At 37.6% G+C, this 14,428-nt stretch overlaps 1 protein-coding gene across 1 annotated transcript in view; it reads right to left on the bottom strand.

Moving 5' to 3' along the window:
• The window catches only part of ephb2a (eph receptor B2a), a 60,558-nt gene extending 48,384 nt beyond the window's left edge, over positions 1–12,174 (bottom strand). The window contains exon 1 of the mRNA XM_060893925.1: positions 12,066–12,174. Coding sequence (XP_060749908.1) covers positions 12,066–12,165 — 100 coding nt within the window. The 5' untranslated portion in view covers positions 12,166–12,174. The remainder of the gene's footprint in view (positions 1–12,065) is intronic.
• Positions 12,175–14,428: the final 2,254 nt, after the last annotated feature.

Below are 14,428 nucleotides of genomic sequence, written 5' to 3'. Positions count from 1 at the left end.
TTTGCTCCAGCAGCTTCAGAAACTGACCACTGACTGCATTTCTGATTTGGATCTTGGCTTGTGGAAAAGGAAGACTTCCTGAGATAGAAGCCAGAAACTCCTGTGACACAAAATCTTGGAATTGCAGTCAAACATTGGCTCAATACAGGCCCTCATTTATATTTCAGCAGCTTCTGCAGCTCAGGGACAACAAGAGCAATTCTGCTCAGGCAAACCATCCACCTCTGCTGGGTGATTAGAGGTCTAAAAACGCAAGCAGATCGTGTAAGCTGGGAAACCCTTCTGATTTGTTATGCTTTAAGGCATCTATATTAAATACTGGAAAACATAATTTTGCGAATGTCACACTTTAAAATCACGCCATGGTTTTAAATATTTCCTGAAAAAAAAAAAAGGCAAATATCTGTGTGTTGAGTGTGAGAGTGAGACACAGACAGAGAGAGAAAGAGACAGAGAGAAAGAGAGTGAGATAGAGAGAGAGTATTTCTCTCCCTACGTAGGATAGAAACACCCATTCCATCTGTCTACGTTCATACAATCTCTCTCTCTCTCTCTCTCTCTCTCTGTGTGTGTCTCTGTCTTTCTCTCTCTGTCTCTTTCTCTCTCACACTCAGTATTTTAATGAAAAGTAGGGCAACAATAGCACAGGTCCAAAACATATAATCCTCACAGGCTGAGCCACGCTCTGTACGCCACAGTAGATTAATCCCAGGGGAAATGCCTCACAGGATTTTAGGTCAGTGTGCCAGATTATAAATTTCTATTGTACATTTTGTTTGTTTATTCGTTTCATCATCTTATCTCAAGACAGGAAAAAGTACAGAGTGATCTATAATGTATCCGATGATTTAAACGGGCTTGCCGACATGCTGTTTAATGTAAACTATTAAAAGTCCAGAGGTTCCCTATTAAAAGTTTCCTTTTAGCTCTTAAAGAAAAAGAAAACTGACCTGAAAAATGTGGATAGCATTTCTGGTGCTAATTTTTAGTCATTGCTGAATTTTTGTTATTCCTGTGAGAAATCGGTTTTGCTGTCGAAAACGAAAAAAGATTTCTTTTTCGCTCACTAGTCTTCTCATATTAATGAGAAATCCAGCACAGATGTCGAGGAGACAGCAAACAACGGATTCAAATTTTCAGAATGCAATATAAAAATATGACTCAGAGACTCGGCTCAGGTAGTTGGCGATCTACAGTACGGGATTTCAAGCGCGATGGCACTGACAGCAGAATCGGCATGAAGGCTGAAACTTTTTATGCTGATCGGTATGAGAAGAGTGTACAGATGAAGAGGTGAGAGAACTGGAAAGACTAAAGAACTTAAGCATCGTTCTATTTAGGTAGAGATGAAACCCACTGGTGCCACTATCAAAAACAGCAATTAAACAGCGCTTTGGGTACAAAAATCTCATTTCGTTTCCATGTAAAATCTTGGGTGAATTTGGGTTAGTGATCACGTTTGATTTCTTATGCAAAAAAATCCTATGCAAGTGACTTGCATATTAATTTAAAGTCTTACTTTTGAGCCCAGTCTTATATGCCTAACCATTAGGACAATAATGTTGAAATTGAGGGTGAACTACAGTATATTACACATCGGCCCCAGCACAGCACATGACCATGTCACATGTCCCACTGATAATGCTGTGTCAATATAATAAGAAACATTATAAGTTCTGGTTTCTGTCCTTTGTCAATGTCAAATCTCTGTCTTTGTGCCTTACACGTCCTTGTTCTGTATCCGTTGTATGCGTTTATAAATCTCGTCTTACTAAGTGGTAGCTCAGTGGTTAAGGTGTGGACTGTTACTCAGAAGCTTGTGAGTTCAAATCCCAGGGCCACCAATCTGCCACTGCTGGGTTCCCGAGCAAGGCCCTCAACACTCTGCTCAGTTGTATAACATGAGATCACTGTAAATTGCTTAAGATTAGGGTGTCTGCCAAATACAGTCAATTTAAAAATCTTGCATTTGCATCTTCTACGGAATCGTAGACTTTCTTTTAGTTTCACTGCAGTATCTAAAGAATAGAGGAATAATAAGTTCTTGGATAATATGCTTAAAAATCAATAACTGAATAATAATCTGAGTTCTTAAGGGGTTAAATCAAGTTCTCAGAGACATGGGGTTTTCTATGGGGCAACTCTGCGATGACAGCTAATCTCAACACTTCATTAATGCTCCATAAATAGACCAAAACCAGGGTAATGTTTCAGCTGCAGCTGAAAAAGCACATCAGCGCTATGGAACTGGAGTCCCTCCTGGGTCTTATACACAGATCAGTCAAAACAGTGATAATATGTGATGGACTGATAGACTGTTAGATCTGAGTGAATCAAGTTTCCAGGCTGTAGTAGAAGACAAACAAAGGTGTTATTTCACCTATTAGACTACAAGTTTCAGAAAGGATATTCGGCTCAACAGACTGAAATCCAGTCGCGTTCGTCATTCCAAAATCCAGAATCTTGTATAAATACTGTATCAGCAACATGGCTTCTGTAGAGACAGACCAGACAGGATGTCTTCTTTACATGTTCATCTCTTTCACGAACATATTACATCGAACATTATAGGATATTATCATCAGGTCGGCTCTTTGTCTGTTTTCCCAAGCGGTGCTGATGAAAAGACTCATACATTGCCCTAGAAACATGCTGAATAATTCATGTGGAGATAATTAATTCACAGCAAGCTTTGATCAAACATAACACGTGCTAGAAAATCCCTCACAATCTCAGCAGCTCTAGCACACTCGCAAGCAAATTCCGTTGCACTACAAACAAAACAAGAAAATCATCGTGCTCTTTACTTAAACATGAATACATCTTATTTACTAGCCTACATAGCATAACTGTGAAGGACTAGCAGACTTACGAATGATTCCCCCCCCTCCTGAATAAATCTAAAGCAGAGACTCTGATTATGTATGCTAGTGCAGGGCTGGGAACACCTGCAGACACCATGAACCTTGATGAAACTGCGTCGCACGACGCTTTTTATAAAAATATATATAACTAAAAGAAATGCAGCATCGGAGTAGGTTGCGGTGTGTTTGAACCTCCCTGAAATTTGTGGGTGATTAACATAACTTGGTACGTGTCTTTGGACCGGGGGAGGAAACCGGAGTACCCGGAGGAAACCCCCGAGGCACGGGGAGAACATGATTTAATCAATATGATTCCTATTTTATTAACCTAAATTCCAAATGAATCAGCGTCAGTTTGTTTATTTAATAATACTTTATTCCCTGTGCTAACTGTTGTGGTGAGCTACATGCGTGCTTACTATACAGGAGTTTCTGCTTAGATCCCCAACTTTAATACAGTCATTGTCACATCACTGTTATTGAGAATCAGTGAGACATGTGAAACATGTACTAGTGAACGGTCGGTCTTAAGTAGTATGCGTTATAGGAGTTCAGTGCAGTCCTGTTGCAGATCCAATTGGATGGTAGAGAGAACCCAATTTACTCTGATTTAAAAAGGGGACAGTGTCCATTGATCCTCAGTGCTCCAGTTCTGTCAGTCCTGCCATGGAGAGGATGCTGAAACATTTACTCAGCCACCATGACTCACACCGTGTGGTTAAATATGCAAATCTGAGAAACGATTAACATTAAGCAAAAGCATTTTTTTAAATAATGATGTTTCTAAATTAATCTTTTTTATTTATTTATTTTTTTATTTTTTAACCAGAGACTTCCTGCTGCATAAATAGACAAACATGTTTGGTGGACACAATAAAACCTCTTTATGAATTATGGATTCTGGCAGTGATTCAGATTCAGAGTCAAGATTCAGAGTCAAGATTTTGAGTACAGTAAAACAAGCAGTTAGACTTTACTATGAAATTCCTACTCTTCATTCCGTCTTTTTCCATCAGCAATATACAGCTATTTGAAGTTAGTTAGAAAGTATACAGTAATATGAAACAGCGTGACATAAAATATATTATTATTAAGGTGTGAGGTACATGTTCTGTACATATAGAGGGCTAAAATTTATAGTAAATGTTTAGAGGAGGAACACGAAAAGACGTCTCCCTGGGTGAGTCACATCTTTTATTCAGGAGCCCAATTCTATACTAGAGCTGCCCATATGGTGAGCGCACATTCAGCAAAAAGGCTGAAAAGATACAGAACAAAATCAACTCTTTACATATAATTCAGCTCCATCTACAAATCACTACAGACCCTGTGCTGCAAGCTGCCATTACAGTACAGTCAGGTAAAGACCCTCTAGCAGGTTTTACTGCCTTATACACTTCAGTCCATCAGTGGCTGTCAAAGCTGGACCAAAATAACAAGAATAAAACGTCTGAGCTGAACAAAGTGCTGGAGCAAAGCAGAAAGATGCCGTATCCAACACATTTTTCAGCAAGTCTAAGAAGGAAGTGTCTGAATTATTCACACACAAATTAGGCATTATATCTTTTAAACAAAGATTATAAACTGAAATAAAAACTGATATACATTAAAAAAAATGCTAGATTTCATAATAATGAATTTTGGTAAGGATATAATAAAATTATATTTCTATATGGTTGATTGTGTTGGCCACGTATTGTATCTCCAATAGATATATAATGATTTTCTTATTCATTTGTATGCTTGCTTTAATTTGAATTGAATTTAAGTACTTTTTTTAATATTTTGAATTATCTTTATATGCATTAAAATGGGGGGCACGGTGGCTTAGTGGTTAGCACGTTCGCCTCACACCTCCAGGGTTGGGGGTTCGATTCCCACCTCCGCCTTGTGTGTGTGGAGTTTGCATGTTCTCCCCGTGCTTTGGGGGTTTCCTCCGGGTACTCCGGTTTCCTCCCCCGGTCCAAAGACATGCATGGTAGGTTGATTGGCATCTCTGGTAAATTGTCCGTAGTGTGTGATTGCGTGAGTGAATGAGAGTGTGTGTGTGCCCTCCGGGTTGGCACTCCGTCCAGGGTGTATCCTGCCTTGATGCCCGATGACGCCTGAGATAGGCACAGGCTCCCCGCGACCCGAGGTAGTTCGGTAGAAAATGAGTGAGTGAGTGAGTGCATTAAAATGTAAAGCATATTGAGACACTATAAAAGTACAGATGTTGTTGTCATTGTTATTCATGCTTTTGTTATTATTGTTATTATTAATTTGATCACATGGCCTAAATGTTTAAAGTAAATGTCATAAGAACACAGATATCAAGCCAAGAGGCTCACAGCACAAAAACGTCCTGTTCGTTTTCTCAGCACCTCATTGGCGTTTTTCCAGCCTTCTGCCATAATATACTGTATAGTCAATACGTTTCAAAAGAGTTTTAAGCCTAGTTTTCTTGCAGTGTTTTCCTCGCTTGTCAGTGTGTAAGGGAAATGTCATATACATCACTGAAGGAAATCTGTACCACAAAGTACACAGTTCTGTCAAACCCTTTGCTGAGCCATTGTTCTTAAACATGTCCGTGACATAAAAAGAAAAAAAAAGTTCATTTTTAAAATAAACATATTTCCTTCCTGAGATTCTATCAAAATGACTCAGCAGGTTTGTTTTCTGGACAAGTTTGTGTTAAGTTTCCCACAAGCTTATTAGCTAAAGGAAATGAGTCCTACTGAATAATTACAGCCATTGATTGGATGGCAGTTGTTGCTGTGATCATTATTGTTAAGCCATTGGCTCCCTGTCACAACTGAGGAGAAAATATTAACCCCTTTAACTCCCAGAAATCAACTTGTCTATATTTAAACTCCTTACTCTCCTTCGCAGTTTCATTTCATTGTAGTTTCTGAATCTCGATTTGTTACTAATAAAAAACTGATAAAACCGAACAATTTAAGAGAGATAAGAGCACCGTGCTGTAAATAGCGTACAGTGACAAAAAGATTACAATTTGTAATACAGCCTTCACTGAATTTAAAGCAATAACGATACACTTAAGTTATGAAGTAGAACTTTATGGAAGATTATTTTTACTTTTTTCTTTCCACACTGGCCCTCTATCCTTACACCTCATATTCATAGGACCATTAAGAGCTTGTTAGTGTTATTAAATGCTTCATAACGTAATGAAATCCCATAAAGAGGGAGTAAACATAACAGGAAACGCAACACTGAGTAAACATTAAGACAAATACGTTACAGATAATGATCGCTAATGATCGCTAATGATCGCGAACAGATATTAATAGTAATAATAGTATTAAACGCTTTGTCTGACTGAAAATAGGACAGTTCAGAAGAATTAAAAATAAGATTTCATATTCGCCAATCGGTAAATAGTGAAATCCAATTACTCTGTAAGAATGAGCACACGTTTCACAAGTACAGCACACGGTCCTAATGGGTGATATGACTTCCAAAGACTGATGGTCTCTAAAATATCCATATCCATTTCAAATCACATCTGCGCCTTGGTGGATATGTGAGTAGATTAGTAGCTTCAGGCCACAGAAGCAAATTAACTTTTCATCTGATTTTTAATCACTCTGAGCAGTGAATATTTAGCTCAGGGAACTCTTGCACTTTTGCCCACAATTCTCCTTGGAACAAAAGCTTTTGGGTCAGATTGTAGGTTCAAATGTGACCTGATCAACAACAAAAAAAAAAGGTACAGAGGTTCATTCATTCATTCATCTTCTACCGCTTATCCGAATTACCTCGGGTCACGGGGAGCCTGTGATGATCTCAGGCGTCATCGGGCATCAAGGCAGGATACACCCTGGACGGAGTGTCAACCCATCGCAGGGCACACACACACTCTCATTCACTCACGCAATCACACACTCTGGACAATTTTCCAGAGATGCCAATCAACCTACCATGCATGTCTTTGGACCAGGGGAGGAAACCGGAGTACCCAGAGGAAAGGCTCGGGGAGAACATGCAAACTCCACACACACACAAGTCGGAGGCGGGAATCGAACCCCCAACCCTGGAGATGTGAGGCAAACGTGCTAACCACTAAGCCACCGTGCCCCCCTACAGAGGTTCAGTTCCTTTAAAATGATAGATAAAAGATTTGGATGTGAATGTCATAAATCAATTTTTTATGCTTTTTTTTAAATCAATCAATCAATCATTTGTCCTGACTGGCGATTGGCTGAAAAAAGTTATTTGGGGCTTGATGGTTTTTCCAAAGTGCTCTGATGTACTGTATGTTTGTAATTGTGTAATTCTGAATTGAAAACAAATGATGCTTTAAATATTTGTACATTTAATGTTTTAGAAATTCAGTGCCTAAAATGCCGGCTGAAAACAGAGCATTAAACAAATCTGCGGCTCCGAATCCGACTTTTAGAAACACAAATATCATTCTAGAAACTGCTTCCATTTTCATCATGGACAGCTGACATGTTTGGATAGTGTGTGAGAGGTCAGAGGATTCTCCATTTTCTTTCACAGTATCCTCCTAAGCATCAGTTCTACTGCTGTGATAAATTATTAATGATATCTATAGTGATTCATTTCCAAAGATGACTCTATGATAGTAAAAATAAATAAATAATTTTTTTGTTTAAGAAAAATTAAACGTTCTTTGACGCATGCTCAAATGAAAAAAACAAACAAACAAACAAACAAAAAAATGAAGCTTTAAAGGCAAAAAGCAAACGCACAACTGACATGACATTACGTATATACATGCCGTTCGGCTTTGGCATATTTTATGGCCGTTTCAAACAAGAAAAAAAATTTCCATTAGGAAAAGAATGTTTCCTGCAAATTATTCGCACAATATAAGCAACACTGAAGAGACAGTCCAATTTTGTTGCCCAATTTCATCCAAATTGACACATTAAACAAAACTGAGGCGGCTGAGGGATAATTAAGCTGTCAAGGAGTTGGCAAGTCCCTCTTGAATACCTGATAATTTCACCAATCTGACCCCTGCTAAGCCTGCAGACAAACCTCCCTCATTTCAACGAGAAACCATTTCAATTCTCTTGGGCTTTACTGTAACACCAAATTCCAATCAGACATTAACATTACACTTCTCCAGACAGGCCGTGAGCCAGCGCACACTCACAACAGCTTGGATAATTACAAGCTGAATTCTCGCTTGATTATTTTGAAATGGTGAGGCAAACAAAGGAGACAGTGGCAGCGCGTTTGATTTGTTCCTGTGCAGGCCAGACAGGGCTTGCCGAGCTGCTGATGATGGCTTCTGATGTGGCTCAAATCGGTTAGGTTTTTCCTGCTTACATAAAGGAAAAGTGTCTGAAGAGCTTTGGGGGGAAGCGTCGATGACTAACACAGCAGGACGGGAAAGAGCAGCAGGCTGAGAGCGATGCTTGACACACGTCACATACGGAGCCGACATTGGCAGACATCATGTGATTTCACTACCATCATCCAGGTGTGCATGCAGAACATAAAATTATATGCATTTTATTTTCTGGAAAATGAAATCAATCTGATCCTTTACAGAGTTTATTCAGAATTTATGCATTCTGTATAGTTGTAAACATTTTTTTTTAATGCACATCTAGCTATTCATCATCATTTGGATTTTTTTTTTGCAGTCAGTAGAAGTGTCTATTATGCAATAAAATCCCTACAGGAATGTGAAATTTTTACTTTTCTTTATTTTCTATACACGTCTTTTAACAACCATTATAAGATTCAAATAACCTTTCAGTAAAGTCAAAAACAATAATCGATGAGAATCTAAGCTATGAAAAGTCAGTCCTGTACAGACAATAATGAAATACTGGAATAAAGTTTCATCATGATTTTTTAAACAGTTTGCAGACCATCAACAAATCACCAATTGTACATTTTCATTTGTACATTGTACATATGTACATTGTACAATTTATGCAAATTTATGTTATTTACAGCACAAAGGGAATATGTGAGATATGTGGGATCGACCAAACCTAGTCATTTCAGTGATTCCAACATCAAACATCAACATACAAACAAAAAGAAGGTCAATATGATGCCCAAATAAAACAATCAATATTATATCTATAGCTTACATAACAACAACATGTCACAATATCACTACATTTTTCAGCATTTCTTTTATTACATACTGTGAATGGAAGCAGCTGCTTATCTTGTTCCCTTATTTACCAGATTTATTTTTGTGCTTATTTATTTTTTATTTATAGTAAACTATCATCAGTTTCTTTATAGCTGCCAGTTTGCTAGCCAGCTAATATAATGGTATATATTGTGTTTTGTCATCATTATATCATTATATCATTATATATTATATAATATTTGTCTCCCAGGACTCTGGCCTTGCATTCGTCAACCCTGCATCTCCAAACTGTCCTGAAACTACTGAAAAGGAAATCGAATTAAGCCTCATTTAATCTGCATGAGTCCATTTGAATGAATAGACAGTTTAACAGGGTGCAGTATGTTAAATGTAATATGGAGAATGCAGTAATGGAGAAGTTACCCGAACTGACTGCTCATTCTTATTGCTCGGTTTTGGATAAAGCCTTTGTGGTTACATGACTGATTCAGCAGACATGCATGTGAAACAACTTGCCTTAAACGTACACGCAGAAGCTACGATAAGCCATGATGCATTAACCGAGTTTCCATGTAAAAACCAAAGAGACAATGAAAGCACTGGATAGCACAAGATTTCTGAATGATTTCCAGATACTCACATTTTATTTAGTAGTTTATTGCTGAATAAAAAAAATGCATCTCATTTTTATGGCAATAACAATACTGACGTAAAGACGTTGCTATGTAAAGTGTTGTTTAATGTGTCTGCTGAAAAATCAAACTTGCAATTGGGTGAGGTCTGACGTGTGAGGACGTGCTCATTGTGGACTGTACAGACAATTTGGAGCCAGATTTTTTCGTGTTCCCAAATTTCATTGGTTATTTGTAATGTTAATTATGACCCATCCAGCAAACTATAGACCTGAGATTATACAAACTCTCTAATATGAGTCATTTCTTCTCTAGAACAGATTCTGGGTGCGGACATTAGAGACACCATGGACTCTGACTGGTCCAAAAATCTATACGATCAGCCTTATAGTAAATTAGTAAAGACTATAATCGATGTAAAAGTTAGAATTGGTTCAGTTCTACACACTGGATATTAAAGCACTGAAAATGAAAAAATGAAAAGTGAAAAATAAGCATTGAGTCATCACCAGCCTCCACATTCTTATTCATCCGGCCAGTCTTTATCAAGGCTTAACACATAACTGTGTAATTTAAAACTAGAAGTGACTTCTACATAAGCACATTACATAAGCACTATTAACCGCAGAATAATCACCAACCTCGTCACTGACCTGCGATTATGATAAAAGATTTTGGGTCTGAAAAAAAAAACCCTGGAAGTTTAAAGGGTAGTTCCATAAAAGTGAAAGGAACTCAGATTGTTCCTTTATTACAACCATTGATCTAGTTGTATTAAAGAGAAAGAGCTTTTAGTGTCATGCTCAACAGGTATGAAAATAATAAAATCAGTCTTCTATATGCACAGTGGAAGGGAGAGAGAATTTCTGTGTTATTTCTTATGAGCAGATTATAGTCTTGGCTATATAAGATTATTTTATTGACATTTCTCAGCATTTCTTTTAAATTAGCTTTACTGGTCCCTTATGTGGCAATTTATACATTGTGTAATATATTTCACTGTATATGTATTTGGCTGGGATGACAGTAAAATTGAATTTTGCCTGACATTATGACTGATGGTGTTCAAGCACTGAATATTAACCACCATGAGGATGTGATTTGGAGTCATAAAATGTGAATAAAAAGAAAATGATGAACTATTTCAATTGCCATAACCTAGTTTATGGCTTAACAATGTCGAAAGTTGTGTGGATGTGCAGCCATCATGGTCCATGTAGACTTTTTTCAATCCACACTTGTCAACCGGACCTATTCCTGAACGCAGTGACTTGTGAGAAGGCATACGTCTCCCAAAATTAATTTCTTCCATTTAAGGGATGACTTGGTTTTTCATTCTGCATTCAGTGTCAGTGTGTCCACTTCCAAGTCTATTTAGGCAGAGTCTGTTGCCATGGTCACCTAATTGTAACCCCACCCCTTGACAGGAAAGACACTTATTGCCTGATGCGGTCACGCCCCTTATCAGAGTTTTATTTGGGATGATCAAAGATTTCAGTAATAAATAAGCAGTGAATAAAAAAGCTGCTGTTTTGTGGTTTTCATACATAAAAGTATTATATAATAATAATAATAATAATAATAATAATAATAATAACAACAACAACAATAATAATAATAACGATAATAACAATAATAAGTTTTATTATTGTTATTATCGTTATTATTATTATTGTTATTATTATTATTATTAAAGTCCCCTGTTTATCTCTTGGAAAAGTATGGAAAATATTCCTTGTTACGTCTACACATTAAAACCAGGTTGTGTCTTTTGTGAGATTCTTGGTATAGAGAAGCATGTGGCAAAAGAAACAGTCAGTCTGTAGGTGGAAGAAGTAGGATAGTTTTCTGATAGTTCCTGGTATGAAGTAACCTACAGAAAACAGTCTGAGTTTGAAGTTCACTAATTCGACAGAATATGTGGTAAAGTCATTGCTAAAGCCCATATTACTGAAGTCTCCACTGTGTTTCTCTGTTCAGATTCAAGAAGGCAACTGAAGCTCAAATTGAGCTTGAATCTCCAATAATGTAAAAATTTATAAAATGCATATATATAAAAATTAATACTTAAATACCATTTGAAAAGAGTCACAAAACAAGCAGACGTGTATATTTTATACTCTGGATCATAGCAATTAAATGAAAAGCAAATTTCAGAGCAATATAAAAGAAGCTTTTTTACATTGCTGGCAGTTGTTGATTTGCACCTGCTATAAACAAAAAGAGGCTACACAAAAGCCCCCATGCCACCCCATGCCACCCCATGCCACCCCCACCCCAACAAAACAAAACAACAAAAACAAAACAAACCAAACAAAAACAGCAAGGACATTAATAAGCACGGTTACTCTTCACCCTGTGTGTTTAACCATGACAGTGTTAGGATGGACGGTAGAGTCGACCATGGAACAGCTTGGCACTGATACACAAATCACAGCAAACCGCACGTTGTGACAGAGATATAGGAGCCGCACTCACCTTCTATCGCACAGATAGGTGGCATTATCCATAATAAAGCAATAATGTGCGTTAGTGCCATCAGAGGAGCCATCTGACTACGAAGAGCCGGGCTGTTCATTGGGGATGAATCCGCTGGCCCATCTGTAAAAGCGCCGTGTTCACACTGCCAGGCGGAGAGAGCACACTGAGAGCCCGCGCGCGCGCACACACGCACAACTACGGCGAGTTCGGTCGAAACCAATCAAATACGGACAAAGGGGGAGGGAGGGGAGAGGAGGGGAGGGGGGGGGTGTCTGGTCGGTAATGAGTAGCTCTGTTTAACACTAATCACTCGGTCCAGATAAATATGTATTAGTATTATTATCGTTATTATTATTATTAACAACAAAACAACAACAACAATTAATAATACAAATTTATTGGGACCGAATTAAAAAATAAATAAATAAATATTTAAAAGAAATTGTTTAAAAAATGTAATTATTTTAGCCCATGAACTATGCGTAAGTTAAAATAAAACTGATCTTTCGGAATTCTTTCAATATTTTATAAGAACCTTATACATCTATACTTGTTGTCACAATATCAGTTTTAACCACCTAGTAAACCCAAAACACATCCCCACAGGCAGCTGCCAAAGCTGAACCACTCTCAGAACTGAACAGGTTGGTGCAGATGTTTACAGTTTAGAAGTTCTGAAATTTGTGATTAGTGATTGGTCCGGGAAGTCATCAGCAGTGACCCATGATCACTTTTCAGAAACATATTCCTCCCAGTTCACTACATACTACAGCCACAGGCACTGGCATCCAGAATCAAGGATCTTCCCTACAGGGTATGAAGGTCTACCTTCTAGGACTAGGGAGAAGGAGGCTCAGTTGCTGGTATCTGCCCTTTATGAAGAACAAGCTGGTATCAGCAATTCGACATGGAAGGCTTCAGCCACCTGAGGGTACTCTGTAGTCATACATATGCCAGTTAAGAGGGATGTTTGCTTCTCCTTATCCATTGATTGACTGCAAATACCTATGACAATTCAATAAATTTGTGTGAATGCTTTTTTGAATCCTAAGCAAACTCTGATTAATTCTTAAGAACAAGCAATACTCTGTATAGATCCTGCAATTCCACTGAATCGACGGTTGAGGTGAAACCTTCTGTAATATGAGAGACTGGGACAACAGATGAGGAACCATATGCAGAAATGTTATAAGCAACCAGGTAAGCAACATAAATTCGACCATAATCCATGAGTGAGTCAATAAGATAGAGTTATAGATAGACAGAGATAGAGATCAAGAGCAGAGGATGAACCAGAACACAAACCAAACAAAAGGAAACTTGTCACAGGTCATACAAAGTGAGGTTAGATTAAATAAACAGCTCAAAACTTAAAGCTAATATCAACATGCTTTGCAATGAGAGAACTTTTTTATGCATTGCATATACAGTATAGTGGTACATCAGGAGGCATAGAAGTGTGTGCTAGTGTCAATTTTATGGGAGGTCATGCTCCCATAAATTCATTTGCTTCCATATAATAGAAGCAGTTAAAGCTGGTGGGTAAGGAAAACATCCATTGTCCTTTTCACAAATCAATCAAAATCATGCAAAAAGTAGTATAAATACACAACTAATAAATACAGAAAAAGGTAACTTGGAGTACAGTTAGGGCAGATGTTACTTAATTCTAAACTGAAAAACCATGTCTCATTGTTTAGCCAATGATTGATGGAATCTGATGAATGTTTATTGCTATATTGTGCTTTTATGGTGCATAAAAAAAATTAAAGAATCTTTTATTTTCAATTTAATCGTATACAGCATGTACCGTAGACAGTAAAATGAAACAACATTCCTCCAGAACCATGGTGCTATATAAAGCACATAGACATACACTATACTACATAACGGGTCTGTGTGCAAACAGCAGTACAGTTCAATAACTGACAGAGCAGCACAGAACAGTACCCAATTTTGTGAACTTTCAAGCTAGTTCAAGACAAGTTTCATATACATGACCTTTTGTCCTTACTTTCCATGATAGTATCCCTTTTGGTAACATTATTAATTTGTTGTAGAGAGTCCAGAATTACACCTAGAGTTATTAATATTTATTACTAATACTATTTACGCCTATGTTAAGATCTCACATCAACAGTGCCATCTGGAGTTAATAGAAATAATTTGGTTGACAGGGAAGAGTAGAGTATTTCGAGTAGTTCATAGTTATCCATTAAATTGTCATTTGGTCCACATTCACTCCTTATCACAGCACTGGTGAAAGCACTGATGTGAGGAATATAATTGGTTTACATCTTTGTTCACATCTTCTCACTGCCTTTGACCCTATGTGTGAGGCTTTTACATGGTGAACACTC

The sequence above is a fragment of the Tachysurus vachellii genome, chromosome 19 (genome assembly GCF_030014155.1).
Source record: "Tachysurus vachellii isolate PV-2020 chromosome 19, HZAU_Pvac_v1, whole genome shotgun sequence".
NCBI lineage: Eukaryota > Metazoa > Chordata > Actinopteri > Siluriformes > Bagridae > Tachysurus > Tachysurus vachellii.
Note: the sequence above shows the minus strand (reverse complement) of the source record. Positions and strands in the feature narration are given on the sequence as shown.